Source organism: Tribolium madens, unplaced genomic scaffold (assembly GCF_015345945.1).
Source record: "Tribolium madens isolate multiple individuals breed KSU strain unplaced genomic scaffold, Tmad_KSU_1.1 Scaffold_1;HRSCAF=32;Tcas5.2_LG8, whole genome shotgun sequence".
Taxonomy (NCBI): domain Eukaryota; kingdom Metazoa; phylum Arthropoda; class Insecta; order Coleoptera; family Tenebrionidae; genus Tribolium; species Tribolium madens.
Window position 1 is genome coordinate 9,468,700 of NW_025400984.1, and position 17,281 is coordinate 9,485,980.

The window sequence follows — 17,281 nt, forward strand, 5'->3', positions numbered from 1 at the left end:
GGTAATAAAATCTAGTTTCTATTAAAATTAGAAAGTTCAATATAGCCCAAAATATACTATGACATCTGATATTTAGAAAAATTTTAAAACTGTCAGCTTATACTAAATTAAAAGCTATTTAATTTAATTATTTTTTAAAATCCGGTCATAAAAAATTCTATGCAGCGCCTGCTGCTTTTTAAAAATCATTCTGTATATTTTTTATTCAAAAGCTGCTAAAGCTGATAATAGATAAAAAAAAAACAATTAATAAAATATGATGTAATGTGAATAAAATAAGTTTGTTACTTCAGATTTTGTAAATATAACTTTTTTCAAGATTGTTTTCAAGCATTTTTTGAGTCGCCTGTGTAATACTAGGAAAAGAGACAGAAAACTGTCTTTTGTATGTGATGAAGTGAGACAAAATATTTTGAAAAATCGAAGCTCGGCCAACTTAATTGATTTTTTTCTATAATACCTTGTGACCATGACATGCTTTATTCACTTAATTATTATGACTTTTTTTAAATAATTTAAAAAAGCAAACTTTCTCGAAAAAATCAAGTTTATATTTCGTAACCGTAACGGTTCCTTCAGTGCGTGTTTTTTATTCCAATCATTGTTACGTAATCGAATTGAATCAATTTTTAATTAGTCCGACCCTGTCCTTGAACAAATTGTTTATCATTCAGTTCCAGAGTAAAACAATATTTGTATTATCTGCTCTCAAAACGCGACACCCATGGGAACAACTGAAACGAAAACAAAACAAAGCGACCACTTTATTCACTTTTTTTGTTTTCAGCAAAACAAATCAATTTTTCACTTTCACAATTTTATTGAATTTTATCTCAAGGTTACATTTGCAAATAAACAGTGCTTTTTATCAACTAATTATGTCCAAGAGTGATAAAAACGCATTAAGTCTAGTCATTTTTTGACAAGGGATTTATTTTTAACGCGAATAAAAATCTGGGAATTGTTCCAATGATTCACTTGGCCGTATCAAAGTTCTCTCAATCGTAAACAAGGATTTTTCTAGTACATTTGTAGCCCCCACTGAATGGAGTGCAAATTAGCATTATCAGGCCATGTGTTGGGGGCAGAGACCTCGAATGGCCCACATTTTTCGATAAGCGGAAATCGTTATCATAGGATTAAATACCGCACAAATTGATTTTCACGATTAGTTAACAAAAAAAAATCGTAATAAACAAGCAGGGACAAAAATTTACCTGATGTTTTTTGGCACAGGAAACTAGTTGAATGTGAAGAACATTATGTAATTTATGGATCCAATTTAAAGATCCATAGTCACGTAATCACCAAAACTTGAAATTCGACAGAAAACTGCAATTTTTGAGACGTTTTTTAGGTTTTTGAGGACGAAAAGATTTATTTTTTGACGTAATACCACAAGACTGACGTTTACTTTCACTCAGGAAGGCAACTGTTGCCTGGTTGGGAAAAATACCAACATGACAAAACCACGAGTCACTAGTAAAATTAATGTTTTTTTTGATGTTTTATCTTAAAATTCATACTTAAAACAATTAAGATTCGTGTAAAGAAAAGTCACAATTTGCGTTTTATTGATGTTGGGGCCTGATTTAGTAAATTATGATATTTTTTTATGTTGCGTAACCTTAGCCACATGAAATTTAACCTCAAATTCAGCAAAACATGTCAACAAATCGATGATTTGGCGCCAAGTATTGTGTATTGTGTTTTAGTGCAGTTTTTAGAATGTTAACTAAGCAAAAAATGATTTAGAAACAATGAAGGACCCAACTCCGACTAAGACCGGTAAAAAATTATCCAAGAAAAACAAGCAATCAAATGAGGGTACCCCCCAAACTCTCTCCAATGGGCCCCCCGCGTCCTCCACAATCAACGCATTTCAATTTATGATGAACAGCAGACATCGGAGTATCGGGGGGAATTCTCCTGGGCGTGAAATTGACTCAAATGACTCGGAAACAGCCTCAGTTAAAAGTGTCTTAAAGGAGAGGAAAAGTCGGTTTGAGAGTTGGGCGGAGGCCAAGGGGGCTGCCAAACGTAAAAGAGAATATGAGGAAATCGGCAACTGCATCACTTCCAAGCTCGAAAAAAGAGGAAAACGGTTGAAAAAGTTATTGAATATTGATTGTCAAAGTGACGATGAAGTTGTCACTAAAAGGAGGAGCAAATGTGTTGTCATTGACAGTGACAGTGAAAACGAGGCACCAGATTGTGTTCAATTGACACCAAATGTCAAAAAGTGGAAATTTAAGATCAAGTTGGCTATAGACAAGAAAGCGTCTGTTGAAAATGCCTCTGTCAACAACGAACCAAGTGCTGAAAATGCCTCCGTCACTGTTGAAAATGCCCCTGTCAACACCCAGGCAAGTGCTGATGATGCGTCTCTCGCTGTTGAAAATTCCCCTGTCATTGACAATGCCTCTGTCAATCCGCAGTCTAGTGACAGTGGCATTGACGTCGTCGAAGTTGACATAGACCCAGCCAACTCTGTTTCCGACGAAAATGCCTCACGGAGAGTATTACGAGAACGAAAACCGAAGAAATACGATGTTTTTTTTTTACTTTCTGATTCTGACGATGAGAAGAAAAGGAAGAAGAAGATGAAAGTGGCACCAGTTTTCTTAAAAGCTGTGCCTAAACCGAAATTAGATCCGGAAGCAATGGAAGCAAAAAGACAGTTTTTGATGAGTGGTATTCCTTCTTCATTGAAGAAAGAAATAGAAAAATTGCAATTGTAGGTGAGAATATTTCTAAACCTAGTAATAATTTTTCGATTTTTTAGTACTGAAGAGCCGGATTTTGATGTTTTTCCGATTGTAAGTCACGTCCAGCAAATATCTAAGGATAATATTTTTTGGGATTTACCCAAAGTTGATTTAAAATTGACAAGTCTAGACGAAAAAAAGCAAATTATGCCTTCTGTTATTGACAATTTGCTCAATATTAGCGATGGTGAAAAGAAAATTTTCCAAGAGCAATTTGTGGCCCCAAAGAAAATAACGAATTTAAAAATAGTTATCAAAGAAATAAAATTACAGAATCCCAATTATCCGGTTTATAAGACATTTAATTCGTTGTATGAGAAAAGCGGTTATAAAATTGAAACAGTGAAAGAGGTAACGCCAAAACGTCGCGGTCGTAAAAAGAAAAATCCCCTAGAAAAACCCCCAGAAATTGCGGTAAAAACCGGTGAAAATCACCAACACACGATGTGGACCGAAAAATACCGAGCGAGGACCTCTCTCGACATAATCGGCAATCACAAAGTCGTCTCATCTTTAAAAGCCTGGCTTTCCCATTGGTCCCTTAAAGAAAACAAAAGACGCAACAGCGAATCAGATTTCGACATTACCGACAGCGATAGTCGCGATAGTACCACATCCGGCAACACTGTAATTCTCAAGGGACCCCCCGGAAGTGGCAAAACTTCGTCCATTTACGCCGTTTGCAGCGAACTCGGCTACAACATCCTCGAAGTCAACGCATCGAGTAAACGGACCGGTTTGTATTTTTCAGTTGGCAGCACTGTTTTTCACTTCGGGAATTGACAGGTAAACGTCTCATTCAAGAGTTACAAGAAGCCACCCAATCGCATCAAGTTAAGAAAAAACAAAACACGAGCAAATGCGTCCTATTGGTCGAAGACGTGGACGTGGTTTTCGACCAGGATGAGGGTTTCAGTGCTGCCCTCTCGCAGATAATGTCAACGAGTAAACGACCAATTGTTTTAACAACGACCGATGAGCCATCTAGCGCCATCCAAAGAATCATAAACGATTGTCGGGTGTTTCATTTCTCGCCTTTGACGTCAATTTTGACAGTTTGGTTACAAATTTTGTGTTTGATTGAAGGTTATTTTGTCAAAATTGAGTCACTTGGGGAGTTACTAGCGTATAATAGGGGCGACATCAGACGGACTTTGTTGCAATTACAACTGTGGGTCACATCGGGTGGTCAACCTGACGGAAATCATGTTGGTAGCACTGGCGGTGACACTAGTGTGTCAATTGATATAGAAGACGATCCAAACTTGTTCGGTTTGGACACAGAGGGCGCTAGTGACGCGATTCAAACACATTCGAATTGTGTGGGTCAGGTCTTGACCAATTTTAAGTCGTTTAGTTGGCCACACTGTAATAATTTTGAATTGATGTGGTGGAACTTTCCCAGGATTTTAAATATGCCCGACTTTTCCAATTATCGATTAAATCGGGAAAATTGTGATTTGACGGGGGGGAAAACCGAGAAAGTGAAGTTTCAAGCTTTAGTCAATTGTTACGATTCGTTGGCTTTTGCTGACGTCATTTGTGGGAAAAACCGGTTTGAGGAAAGTTTAGAGCGGACATGGCGGAGCAAAGAAAAGGATAGTCTGACCCTTGAGGAGAATTTCTCTCTTTTTAATAATTCCACTGATTTAAGCAATGAAATAGCACAATTTTTATTAAGTGGTCAAATAAATTATTTTAAGGATAATTTTGATAATTCAAGGGTTGAGTTTGATGTTACACTGCCGGGTCAAGACGAACGAAGGTGGCCTTGTTACTTGTCACAATTATCCATTGATTAATTTGATTGTAGGTGGCGCTTGAAACAGATCGGGTCCGAGCAAAGATTACAGAAAGCTTTATTACCGGCCGAGTGTCTACACCGAGGAGACTTGGCTTTGGATTACATGCCGGCTTTGAGGAGTATAGCACGGTCTGAATTCGAGCGAGCGGCACATAATACGAAAAGGAGGAACCGTTTTTATAGCTATTTGAATAATTTAGGGGTTCATGGGAGTGACAGCATTTATAAGTCGGCCTGTGATGTTTTTAAAATTTGAGTTGTGTACATGCGAGAAATAAAAACATTTATTATTTTTTTGGTTACTGATTACAATCCAGGGGCGGGCTCAGTGATGGTCACTTCGACCACTTTACAAACAAGGGGCTCATCAGAGTTACTGACGATTACTGTGACTCTAAATCGGCCGTAGAAAGTTTGGGGCATGTCCAAATCGAGGTAAGTCTCCTTGTAGGAGGCCAAATTGTACTCACCCTAAAACCAAAAATGAGAATTTTGTTAAAAAAATTGAAAAAATACAGCTGGGATCTGTCGCGGGTTTTCAATTTTGGGTTGAATCTCATTTCGGAAGTTTTTCCAAGCTCGTCCACCAAAGGATTCCAAAAAGTCAAGCAAGGGTTTACTTTGCTCGAAAACCCCGTTTTTCCAAGCATCATTTTCGAACTTATCGATCGACAAATAGCCCTAAAAAACTCACTAAAACTGTTTTTTTCTCTCAAGCGAAATTACTTCAAGTTCGTCTCCGTAGTCTTCAGGTAGGTTAAACGCAATCGAGGCACTCTCACTCTGGTCCCCACTGTAGCTAATTTTCACTTGAAGATCAATTTTATTATCTACGGGATCACAATCTTTGACTTCGTGGAAGTTCATGGGGCCCACTGGTCCGATCTGGAACCCCCCGTGCGTAAATGTTACTTTTCCGCACTGTGCGGAAAATGTAATTTACCTGCGCTTCCGAATTGACCGCCCCGAGCAGTGCACAAACGACTGCTAAAAATTTCATTTTGATGCATCGTTGCACAAACAAGCTTTTATGTGCACCGGGGGTAAAAAATTCACGTGTCTTTGCTAATTAAAAAATGCATGTTGTTGCAAAGGTCGTTACAGTTTCCGGTGATGAATTGGTGTTACAGATGTATTTATGAAAATTTAACAAGATTCTGACGGGAGAATTTAATGCGGACGTCACAGGTGATGGAGATAGACTTGCGGGGGATAATGGCTCCATCGCAGGTGCGACGGCGGGTTTAACGCCATATTTCGTCCCGCCGCCATCTTGGAATATTTTCCAAATTTAATAATCTTTTGTCAGTTTTAAAAGTTAAGCAAAGTTTTGTCTATCTAACAGTTTAAAACGAGATTAAATAAATGAAATATTTGTAGTTGGTTTATTTTTTATAACTACCTCTCTGTACCGGACTCTTGAAAACTAGGTTTCATTCAATTAATTAAAATAAGGAAATCATAAGTTTTTGTCTGTCGATTGCTCGAAAATGGAAAAAATAAGCATGATTCGAATTCTTTTCACAATTTTAAACTCGAAATAAATGTATTTTGAATAATTAATTTGCTCGACAAATATTTATAAAAAGACAAAAAAAGAACAATGCCAAGTAAAATAAGATACAAGGAACATGAAAAAAATGTTAAAAAAATTCTATCTTGGTATGATTTATATACTTATATAAATTTCGAAGTTATGAGAGATTAAATTTTGCTCTTTGACTTTATTTATTTCTGTTGGAAAAATAACTTTACATGTTTTTTTTTGCTATACATAGACTACAGAACAGGAAATAAAGGGGCTATATCCTGAATTGCAACTCTGTGTAACGTTATTTGTAGCTTTTATTGCCAAAGTTTTTGTAACTTAGGTAAATAATTATGAAAAAATATACTTATACAAGATTATCATCAAGAATACATGTCAAATGTCAAAAAATAAATGTAAAAGTTTTTTAACAAATAGAATTTTTTTAACATTTCACTTTTTTTTCTTTTTACAAAACACCCTGTATAATGCGGCAAAAAATGAAATCGATTTTTTAAATCTAATAATGAACAAATATAAATTATTTTTTTATTGGTCTTTATCTCATCAAGGTTTAAACTTTTTTAAAACTAAGAAATTTTATGTTTCACAAAATTGAATTTTAAACACATTTTTTGTTATTGATTTATATAGAAAATTTTAAAAATCATGCTTCTAGCATTTGTGGTATTTTTTCATCTTTTTTTCATGTAGGGTGATATAAAAAAGCAGATTTAAATAAAATAAAAATTTTGTTTAAAGAAAATTACAGAAAAGTTTTTTCTGTCCCAAAAACAAAACTTTTAAGTTTCAGATCCGTGTTTAAAATTTTTACATTCATTGAAAATTTAATTTAACTTCAATTAATCGAAAATTGTCAAAAATTTGGCTTTATCTGACGACAATTTTCATACGATAAAGAAAAATCGTCTGAAAGTCACCTTGAAATAATTAAAAAATTAATTGTAAAAAAGTTTAACATGAAAAATTTGTTTTTATCAAGTTTTTTTGACCTTTTCTGAGAATGAATATGTTACGTGGTATTTAGTATTTTTAAAATTCCGAAAAAGAATAATTATTCCATTTCTTTGAGATTTTTTAAATTTTATCTGCTTTAAATTTATAATTTCGTAATTAATTTTCAAAAAAAAATACATACTATTATTTTTTCAGACCCAGGAGTGCAAAAAACGATAATGGGATTTACCATTTTTTTTGGTTATAAATTTAGAGTTTTTTTTTCATTTTGAAAACATGAAAACTAAATATTTTGGATTTTGTTTTTCAATTACATATTAAATATCTTTTATAGTACATATTCATATTTATACCGTTTAAAATTTGGGCAAAAAATTGTCGGTTATAATAAATAAAAAGTAACAATGTATTTGGATTTTTCTAACGATTTAACACAAGATTCGTTTTCAAAAAACCTTCTCAAAGTTACCTCCGGATTTCGCGCTAAAAATATCTTGAAAATTGGTCCTAATAGCACATATTCAGATAGAAAATTACGTTTTACGTCAAAAATCCTGTTTTTTTAAAACTTGTCAAACTCATTCGACAAACATTTCCTGGGTTGTTTCCTTGTTTTAAACTGTATCCTGTTGTTRTAAATTTATTCGGTTCCGGAGTACAAAAATTGTTACTTGATTAAGATTCGTGTTTACTCGAAARTTGTCAAAGATTCGGGTTCGTCGACGATATTTTACAAAAAATAAAGAAATATTTTCAAGGTCTCCGGACAACTCAAAAATTATTTGTTGGACCTTTCAATTTCTAAGAATCTGTTTTTGTCAGATTTTTTACCACGTTTTTTTTTATTATTAATTTTAGACTAGTCATTTTTGTTCATAATACCGAAATTATTTCGAAAAACAAATTTTTAAAACTCTATCGACAAAATCTTTATTATTATTATTTAGTCTTGGAGGAAAATATTAGTCATTATAGGTCGTTTCCACTAGCAAAATTATAATTTTATTTTACATTTCATGAATTTTTTAGTTTTTTTTTTTAAATGCGAGAAACTGCATTTAGACTAGATAATAGATTTTAGGCGATAACTCAAAACTTGAAAAATCGGTTTTCATGGGTACAAAAAATTTTGCTATTTAAAAACTAAAAATTTTCAAAATTTAATTTTTAAATTTTATCGAACTTACAATTGAAGTGGAAAAAATTCTCAAAATGTGCGGCCGATAAAAACGATAAAATTTGCCAATTTTTGCTAAAAACGCATATTTTTTGGATGACTTGGGGACGAAATAAAATCAAATCTTTTTATTTGCAGTCCTAGAATAAACAATAACTGAATCTTGAATCTTGTTACCATTTCCGTCAGGAAAAATCAATACTGTCGTCTAGTCTTCACTCAGCAAAGATGGGATTTGGGTCCGGCTTTTGCATAATTAATGCCTCAACCCCTTCATCAGCGTGTTCCCAATCCATCGCTTCGCCTTTTCACCTTTAAAAAACCTCTCTGAACGAAACAGTGCCTCTGAATTGCATCTGCATCGTACGACTGCAGTCGGCTCACCCTCGAGGGATCCACAAATTATATGGGTTGGCCCGGACGTGCTCCTCTAAACTGCGGTTCTCTTAAATATTTATGTCTCTTTGTTGGTCCACAAGTTGCCGTGTCAGTCCTATGTCCACAGTTAAGGCTAACACCGAATACATAATACACGAGAAATTCAAAGAAATTTATTGTGTGAATCAGCAAATTACAACAGAAAATAAATCAGTTATTCCTCCTCGAAAGTCTCCAATTCGGCCTGGAGGCAGGCGAACTCCTCCCCGCCGGCGATCAAGTACACCGTGGCCAAAAACCTCCCGTAAATCACTTGAGACAACTCCACGTCGTGCCACTCCTGCTGGTGCTTCTCCAACTTGTACTCCCCCTAAATAAAAATTAATTGTTGTGTTTCATGCAAGTGAAACTTTTTTTCGGACCAATACACTGATCAAAACACACACTTGCATGAATGAGTAAGAATACAGGGTGTTCCGTCTATAACCCATATTAAAAGTATTGGGAGTTCGAATAATCATATTTGTTTGAAAATTGGTACATAGCCATAATGCATTAAGTCCTCCTAGATGAAAATATTTTCAAGATGGCGGCACTTCCGGTTATACCGGAAGTCGGTCTCAACTTTCTTATTTTAAATGGAAAGCTATATTTTTTACTGCGTTTTTGGATTAATCGGGTTATTTTAAGGGAGTTTTCATCAACTTTCCCTATACCTAAATTTAGCCGTTTTTGAAATATTTAGAATTTTTAAAAAATTTTTGGATTTGCACCTTCCACTTTAAAAATCGGTAACTTTGCTATTTTTTTTAAATTTTGAATACGTTTTTTTGGCGTTTGAAAGAGAAAGTTTAGATCTTTCTTCCGGTGTTTTCAGATTTTGAAAAAAAAATTAACAAACCCTCAAATTTTAAGGTTACTTTTGTAATAATTCAAATACCTATAACTCAATTTTTCCAAATGAAATACCCCAATTTTTATTTTACCAAATGGAAGAGAATTTAATTCTGCATCGATCTGTATTAACATTTCCTATACCAAAATTTAATAATTTTTAAGTTATGGTGACTTTTTGTTAAGACTGCGAAAATCTATTACGTTTTCGTATAGTTTGCTATGGAAATCAAAAATGTCAAAATTGTTTCTCAATAAGCGTCAACAGTGACTTATTATTTGACAAATAGTGCCAAAATATGAAGAGTCAAAGCTCTTAGATTTAATTAATTTATTTTGTATTTATGTAGAGTGTAACAAAATTATGATGTCGTTCATTAAACAAAAATAAATTTTTCTCACTTGTTACCTTTAAATAATGATGGTAGAACCTATCAATAATAATTAAGTTTGCATAACTTTGATTCTCTATATTTTGGCATTATTTGTCAAATAGTAATTTACGGTTGACGTTTGTTTAGAGAAAATTTTGACATTTTTGATAYCCATAGCAAACTATGTGAAAACGGGTTTGGCTAGTAATAAATTTTCTGTAGTCTTAAAAAACAGTCCATAACTTGAAAATTATTAAATTTAGGTATAGGGAATGTTAATACATATCAATGCACAATTAAATTCTCTTCTATTTAGTAAAATAAAAATTGGGGTATTTCATTTGAAAAAATTGAGATGAGTATTTGAATTATTACAAAAGTAACCTTAAAATTTTGGAATGTTATTTTTTTTTTCAAAATTTGAAAACACCAGAAAAAGGATCTAAGCATTCTCTTTCAAATGCCAAAAAAACGAATCCAAAATCTTAAAAAATGGCAGAGTTACCGATTTTTAAAGTGGAAGGTGCAGATCCAAAAATTTTTGAAAAACTCCAAATATTTCAAAAACGGCTAAATTTAGGTATAGGGAAAGCTGATGAAAACTCCCCTAAAATAACCCGATTAATCCAAAAACGCAGTAAAAAAATATAACTTTCCATTTCAAATAAGAAAGTTGAAACCGACTTAATGGTTTATGGCTATGTGCCAATTTCCAAATAAATACNGGTATAGGGAATGTTAATACAGATCAATGCACAATTAAATTCTCTTCTATTTAGTAAAATAAAAATTGGGGTATTTCATTTGAAAAAATTGAGTTATGAGTATTTGAATTATTACAAAAGTAACCTTAAAATTTTGGGATATGTTATTTTTTTTTTCAAAATTTGAAAACACCAAAAAAGGGATCTAAGCTTTCTTTTTCAAACGCCAAAAAAAACGAATTTAAAATCTTAAAAAACGGCAGATTTTTATAGTGGAAGGTGCAGATCCAAAAATTTTTGAAAAAATCCAAATATTTCAAAAACGGCTAAATGTGGGTATAGGGAAAGCTGATGAAAACTCCCTTAAAATAACCCGATTGATCTAAAAACGCAGTAAAAAATATAGCTTTCCATTTAAAATAAGAAAGTTGAGACCGACTTCCGGCATAAGCGGAAGTGTCGCCATTTTGGAAATATTTTCATTTAGGAGGACTTTAATGGTTTATAGCTATGTACTAATTTTTAAATAAATATGATTATTCCAACTCCCAATACTTCTAAAGTGGGGTTTAGGTGGAACACCCTGTATAGATGCTACCCCGGTCAACTGCTGCGAGCTATTTGAGGCGAGGGAAAAAAAGTTTAAAATTGAAAAAGTGGCTAAAAACCCTCAAAAACACCTTTGGCACTTTCATCGCATCCTCAATTTTCGGCTCGACCGCCTCTCGGAAGTTCCCCCAAGTCTTCTCCAAATTCTCACTGATGAATTTGAGAAACGAAGCCGGATTCATGCTCCACACATTCCTCTTCCAGTCGTCGTTCTCCCATTTATCGGCCACGACGCGAAACTGTAACTTCTATACTCACCACCAAGCTGATTTTTTTTGGACTTACTTGGACTTCTTCGCCGTAATCCTCCGGGATTGTGAACGAAGCCGTTAGGATGTTACTCCCGTCGTCAGCCGTCTCCAATTTCGCCTCCAAATCGATGTTGTTGATGTCGGGTTCGCATTTTTTCAACTCATAAAGTGTGATTGGGCCCACTGGACCCGACTGGAAAAATCAACAGTGTTGCCAACTCTCAAGCGAGAAACTTACATCAGCGCAAAACGCGACTCCGGTGATGAGTGGGAAAAAAAGGATTGAGCGCATTTTGTGGCGATTTTTGCCAAACTCCTCTTTTATGTGTTGGAAAAATTCGAAAAAATGTGTAAACACATGTTTTGGCCTTGGTGGAGAAGGTTTAACAACTAGCTTATTAATAATTTATTTATTTGGTGATTGCTTACAATATAAAGTGCAGTTCTATCTAGTTACAACTCTTATTTGTTCACCTACTTGATTATCATAGTTATTTATGTACAAACGCGGAAATAAAAATGGCAGTTGTATGTTGACGCCATGTTGGCGAGTCCGCCATTACCGTAACCTCATTATATCTATACAGTATTCGCTAAACGGGGATGATCCGGTTTAGCGCCCTCTGGCGTGAAACCACTCGGTTCTTCCCCGAATCGTATTTACAACTTTAACAATTTTTAAATCGTCTATTCACATAAACTACAGTTTTCCCCAAGTTTTCATGGAAAATTCCTACATGTGTGTGTAAATTTTGCATGCAATTAAGTTAAATGTGCTCGCAGCCAGATAGCACTCTAATTACAACACCATACAGATTATTCATATGTTAATACGAAATTACATAGTTGGGTCATGTATACGATGTTAATATTTGCTTTATTGTTAATAGGTTATCTTATTGTTGGAGGACTGGCCGTTGAGCAACTTAATTACATTTGTTAATATTTGCTCGTGTAAGCGTTCTGAAGCTGTTTGCTCCAATTAAACGAAAAAAGGATGGGTTTTTTAGGCTGGGGGATGCGGAATTTTTAATTGGGGTGCGATCGACTTTGTGCTTGTCTTAGGGTGGACAGTTAATGGCTCTGAGGACATAAATTAAAGGCCGAGTGGTTTTAAGAGTTGACACGAGACCGAGACGCTTTTACAGTTTTTGCACGAAGAAAACTGGCTAAACCGGGGAATTTATTACCTAAATTAATTTTTTTTAATATTTACTGGCAAAAATAAAAGCAAATCTTTCTACCTAAAATCAAATCTCTCCTAATAATCTGTTTTGCAAAATTTTGTAATTTTTCAAGTATAGTGAATATTTTTTTTAAGAATTAAACATTGTCAAGTTTAATCTGTATTATTTATTTATTATTATTAAATAATTATAAACTTTTCTCGCATTTTAAATATAAAAAAATAACAAAAAACACAATTCCAGTCCGAAACATTATGATAAAAGGTTAAGGTATCTAAGTTTTTTTTCTCGGTAACGGTGCGAATTACGAAAAATTTTATTAAGACATTTTATTCAATCTATGTTAAAATTGAATTTTATCTACACTTTTCTTCATGTTAAAATGAAATTTTATCGTCTAGATGATAAAAAATACATCCATTGTTGTTTATCTGCGGTTGTTAGTTGCCAACGATCTTTGACATTAGATTTCATTCTTGAATTTTACTTTTTTACTCGGCTGACTCCTCCACGCTAAATTGCTCTCAGAGATAAAATTCAATTTTATCGTCTTGTATAATAAATAACTATTGTTTAGCATGTCAATATCCAACACTGTAAAATTTCGCCAATATTTTCAAAACCACCCTGTATATTTTTTAATGATCATTTTCGATTTTCAAAAAGTAAACTTGGTTATTTTCTCTATTAAACAGTGTAAAAATTAAGCAATCAATAATTATGTACATTTTCAGATTAAATCAGCACAATATGAACTTGAATATTTCAACAAATCTCATGAAATTTACACTTGTTTATTTATTCTTTACCAAAAAGTTTGGTTTCAATTTAATATTTTATTGTAATAAATTTTCTATGAATTATTTATCTCAAAATTTGTCAGTTTTAGTAAAACTTGTCAAAATTGAATATACAGAGTGCCTGAAAAAAACGTGAAATTTTTTTTGGATGTTTTCTAGGTCAAAATAAGAAAAAAAGTTCTTACAGCGTTAATTTGTCTTTATAAGAAAAAACTCACTGCATGGGTTGCTTTTCTAGTTCCCCAAGGAATCATTTTCGGACATATGTCCATAAGAGCTTTTTTCTTATTTTGACATAGGAAAGCATCCCCCAAAATTTTTCAACGTTTTTTTCGGACATCCCTGTATATGTATGAAATTCAATTTCACATGAAAATGTCATAAATTTTTGGACATTTTGGCCATGTTTCGAGTAGGAGATTTTTTATTTGTGCATTTTATTAAAACTAAACCCATTTAACCGGTTCCCAATGCGTTTCAATTAATAATTAATTTTGTTTAATTTCGAGTGGAATGAATTAAATTTGCCTTTTATCTGACGCATCTGTTGTTTCAGATTAAAAATCCAATTATGTCACTATCAGAAAAAATTAGTCGCTTTATAAAATGTTTTTTGTTATAGAGAAAATTGGAAAGCTCGTCGCATTTCCACTTCATGGCTCGACTTTGTCCCGTTTTTCTTTTGAATTTTGAAACCATCGGTCGTAAAAACGCCAATCTTGTGATAAAGCGTCTATTAAACCTTGAAACGGTTTTTCCAAATCGCCTCGATCTTATTTTTTACGATGGCATGACACAAAATTCCGATAATTTTACGTTCGTCCAAATTGAATAAAGCGCTGGCCATTCGAGCGTGAAAAATTCCTCCGTTCATAATTATAGCAAAACAAGTGTAAACAGAATAAATTTTTGCTTGTCTGACGTTTCGCAGACGATTGAGTTAACAATTCGCAACGTTCGAAACAGACTGCGCTATCAATCACCCCGGTTTTGGGCTTAATTGAAGCGATATTTATCGCATTTCAAGGACAAAAGTATTTACTCAACTAGAGCGAAAAAGCAAACCGCCTGATGACAGATGTCGGAAACTAGACAACTTTGCTAGTGGTGTAATTATCGGAAAACTTTGGAGTTTACAGCCAACCGAGACGTAAATCTAAATGTACGTAAACATCAAACATGGTTAAAATATTCCATTTTAATGGTTTTAAAATAATTTCCCTCTGGAATTTAATTTCACTTTAAAATCAGAAGTTTGATTCAAGTTTGGAGGGAGAGATGCGAAAAATACTAATTTCATTAGAAAGTTTAGCAAACCACAACACTTTTGACAGAAACTTTAACGAAATCAGCGCCGGAGTAATCCACTCATCAATAATTTAAACACCCGATGGCGAATCTAGTGTATTTTGTCTTGCAGGGTTGGCAGCGGGGGCAACAACCTCAAATGTCAAATTTTCGAATCTATTTTCTTAGTGGCGCCACTCAAATCCCGTATTTAATACCCGGAATTTTTCACCCGGATTAAAAGTATCGTCCAGTGACAAAGTAACAACGTTACAACTCTCTACTTTTCACTGTTATCAAATATTTATGGCCGGGCAAAGCCTGCCGCGATAGCGGGATGAGTAATAGCCGCCATATTGAAGCAAGCAAAGAAAATATTTTTAAGGGTGATGTTAATTAAGTGGAGTCGTTTTGTTCGAAGAATTTCCATGGTAATTAGGAAAGTATTTATTACCCCGGCAACGCTGTTTAAAATTTTAATAACGCAGAGTGGAAGTCTCGGTCTATCATAAGTTTGTGTTTGTTTTTTTATCACGAGACAGGGAAAAATTCGTGTTGTGGTGTAGATCACATCAAGGTTGCCATGAATGTAAATTATTTCATCTCGCGCCTACTGCATATTCAAGCAATCGTTCCATCTCGCTTGCACTTGAGGCAAAATTTGTTTTAAATTAATTTACTAAAAAAAAAATCAATAGTGTTATAATTGAGGGCAAAATTTGTTTTAAATTAATTTACTAAAAAAAAAATCAATAGTGTTATAATTGAGGCGGATTAGATTATCAGCAAATCTTGTGTACTTTCAATTAATCACGTCTGGGGAGCGATGAAATTAATTAAGCAATAAATAAGAATCTTCCATGAAAACTTCTAAACCAACTCTTCAATAATTATCACAAGAAATCACACCCTTGGTAAAAACGGCTTGAGTCAACTAAGTTCGGAACTAGGTTTTTTTAATTAGAACACTAGTCTCGCACTAGGACACACAAATTTTGGCACGAGATTTTTTAAGAACGACCTGTTTGAGGGTTTATTTGCGATTTTTATATGCGATTGTCTTCTCTGCATTCACTCACTGGGGGGCGGCGAAGGCTCCGAATGGGGCACAAAGGCCACGCGAGGGCTTTGAACACAAAGCTTTGACAAGGGAAATGATTCCTCTTTCACGGAGTGGAAATATTTTCCCTCATTTCTCTTAATCGGGGTTGGAATTTTTCAACTTAATCGAGATTTAAGACCTTGTTTAAACAAATTTTCTATACAGGGTGTCCCAGCGAGTTTAAAAGGTACATTAGTGACCTTTATATGGTAAAATTAAAAAAAATATATAGGACTTTGATAGATACTAATCTAGTCCATCGCCTAAAACTATTTTCAACTATACAGCGTGTCTCAAAAATAAGTTACAATACAAACTTGTGTTTTTTTAAATGAAACATCATATGTTTTTTAGCGTTTATGGATGTAGATTTTTGTGCCAGTGTTTTTAAGCTAAATTTTTATTGGTCGATTTTGGTTAGTTTTGAGGAAAACACGTACTTTTTAAAAATTTATTACACAAAAATTAAGACATTTAGAAATATTTTTTTTTATTACCGCAAAGAAGAAGGTACATGCTATAAGGTTGTGACATTTTTTTTAGTGTGTTGTATTTGCAAAGATAAAAAAATGAAGGCGTTTGTTAAAAGTTCAATAACTTAAAAAAATAAATGGAACACCCTTGCATTTAAAAGATTATTAAATTGTCTTTCTAAAATTATTTACTTTTAGGTGTTTATAAACATAACTAAAAAGATATTTAACGGTAAACATTAAAAAAAATTACCTACTATTGTTTTAGTAGCCAAAAAGTGCACAGTTGCACAAGAGATAGAAGAAATATCACTTAATAATCACGTTTGTGTTAAACTGAAACCATTATTCTTTATTTTTACAATAAAATAATTCAGATTTCAGAATTTATAACGACTTTTACAATTTCTGGATAAATCCGTGGATAAGTGATCCGTGGTGTAATTACTATTGAATGTTAAAAATCTTTTCATTTATCAATTAGACACTAAAAGTTAATTTTTTTTTAGATAGACAATTTCTCAATCTATTAGATGCAAAAATCAAAAATAGGGTGTTCCATTAAAATTTTTTAAGTTATTTCATTTTTAACAAACTTCTTAATTTATTAATCTTTACAAATGCACAACACTAAAGAATTGCTAAATTTTTAAATTCTGTACTTTCTTCTTTGCAGAAGTAAGAAAAAATTTGTTCTAGCTGTCTTAGTTTTTGTGTAATAAATTTTTAAAAAGTGCATGTTTTTGCCAAAAAAACGTTTTATTTCTAAAATTAAGCGAAATCGACTAATAAAAGTTTAGTGTAAAAACGTTGTTGTAAAATGCTACATTCAAAAATGCAAAGAAACATTCATTTAAAAAACTCAAGTCTGTATCGTATCTTTTTTTTGGGACACGCTGTATGGTTGAAAATAATTTTAGGTAATGCACTAGATTACTATCTATCAATGTCTTATATATTTTTTTTA

At 33.2% G+C, this 17,281-nt stretch overlaps 5 protein-coding genes across 6 annotated transcripts in view; 1 reads left to right on the forward strand and 4 right to left on the reverse strand.

Annotated features, from left to right (window-relative positions):
- The window catches only part of LOC123003937 (E3 ubiquitin-protein ligase MARCHF6), a 6,415-nt gene extending 5,001 nt beyond the window's left edge, over positions 1-1,414 (reverse strand). The window contains exon 1 of the mRNA XM_044397006.1: positions 1,218-1,414. The gene's annotated coding sequence lies outside the window, so the exon portion shown is untranslated. The remainder of the gene's footprint in view (positions 1-1,217) is intronic.
- Positions 1,415-1,488: 74 nt separating this feature from the next.
- On the forward strand, positions 1,489-4,865 carry LOC123003936 (ATPase family AAA domain-containing protein 5). The gene is made up of 4 exons (XM_044397005.1): positions 1,489-2,737; positions 2,786-3,504; positions 3,555-4,533; positions 4,582-4,865. The coding sequence occupies exons 1-4, from the start codon at positions 1,761-1,763 to the stop codon at positions 4,826-4,828; spliced, it is 2,922 nt and encodes a 973-aa protein (XP_044252940.1). The 5' UTR covers positions 1,489-1,760; the 3' UTR covers positions 4,829-4,865.
- Positions 4,866-4,874: 9 nt separating this feature from the next.
- LOC123003938 lies at positions 4,875-5,520 on the reverse strand. Its single transcript, XM_044397007.1, has 3 exons — positions 5,299-5,520; positions 5,089-5,253; positions 4,875-5,043 (listed from the first exon to the last, which is right to left on the reverse strand). The coding sequence occupies exons 1-3, from the start codon at positions 5,437-5,439 to the stop codon at positions 4,879-4,881; spliced, it is 471 nt and encodes a 156-aa protein (XP_044252942.1). The 5' UTR covers positions 5,440-5,520; the 3' UTR covers positions 4,875-4,878.
- Positions 5,521-8,792: 3,272 nt separating this feature from the next.
- Positions 8,793-13,423, reverse strand: LOC123003835. Of its 2 annotated transcripts, XM_044396853.1 has the most exons (5): positions 11,895-13,423; positions 11,704-11,833; positions 11,500-11,658; positions 11,286-11,453; positions 8,793-9,003 (listed from the first exon to the last, which is right to left on the reverse strand). In XM_044396853.1, the coding sequence occupies exons 2-5, from the start codon at positions 11,755-11,757 to the stop codon at positions 8,848-8,850; spliced, it is 537 nt and encodes a 178-aa protein (XP_044252788.1). In that variant the 5' UTR covers positions 11,758-11,833; positions 11,895-13,423; the 3' UTR covers positions 8,793-8,847. The 2 variants fall into 2 exon arrangements, with proteins under 2 accessions (XP_044252788.1, XP_044252787.1); XM_044396852.1 differs by having other exon boundaries at positions 11,704-13,423.
- A 239-nt stretch (positions 13,424-13,662) lies between these two features.
- LOC123004122 overlaps positions 13,663-17,281 on the reverse strand; it is a 127,566-nt gene continuing 123,947 nt past the window's right edge. The window contains exon 7 of the transcript XR_006412671.1: positions 13,663-15,980. The gene's annotated coding sequence lies outside the window, so the exon portion shown is untranslated. The remainder of the gene's footprint in view (positions 15,981-17,281) is intronic.

Excerpts from the sequence above, each read along its gene's own strand:
- LOC123003936 (XM_044397005.1), top strand. The coding sequence starts at position 1,761 with ATGAAGGACCCAACTCCGACTAAGACCGGTAAAAAATTATCCAAGAAA. Across the intron at positions 2,738-2,785 it reads GAAATAGAAAAATTGCAATT|TACTGAAGAGCCGGATTTTG; the intron begins GTAGGTGAGAAT and ends TCGATTTTTTAG. Across the intron at positions 4,534-4,581 it reads CCGGGTCAAGACGAACGAAG|GTGGCGCTTGAAACAGATCG; the intron begins GTGGCCTTGTTA and ends ATTTGATTGTAG.
- LOC123003938 (XM_044397007.1), bottom strand. The coding sequence starts at position 5,439 with ATGAACTTCCACGAAGTCAAAGATTGTGATCCCGTAGATAATAAAATT. Across the intron at positions 5,254-5,298 it reads ACTACGGAGACGAACTTGAA|GGCTATTTGTCGATCGATAA; the intron begins GTAATTTCGCTT and ends TGAGTTTTTTAG. Across the intron at positions 5,044-5,088 it reads ACCCGCGACAGATCCCAGCT|GGTGAGTACAATTTGGCCTC; the intron begins GTATTTTTTCAA and ends TTTTGGTTTTAG.
- LOC123003835 (XM_044396853.1), bottom strand. The coding sequence starts at position 11,757 with ATGCGCTCAATCCTTTTTTTCCCACTCATCACCGGAGTCGCGTTTTGC. Across the intron at positions 11,454-11,499 it reads ATTACGGCGAAGAAGTCCAA|TTTCGCGTCGTGGCCGATAA; the intron begins GTAAGTCCAAAA and ends TAGAAGTTACAG. Across the intron at positions 9,004-11,285 it reads ATGCGATGAAAGTGCCAAAG|GGGGAGTACAAGTTGGAGAA; the intron begins GTGTTTTTGAGG and ends ATTTTTATTTAG.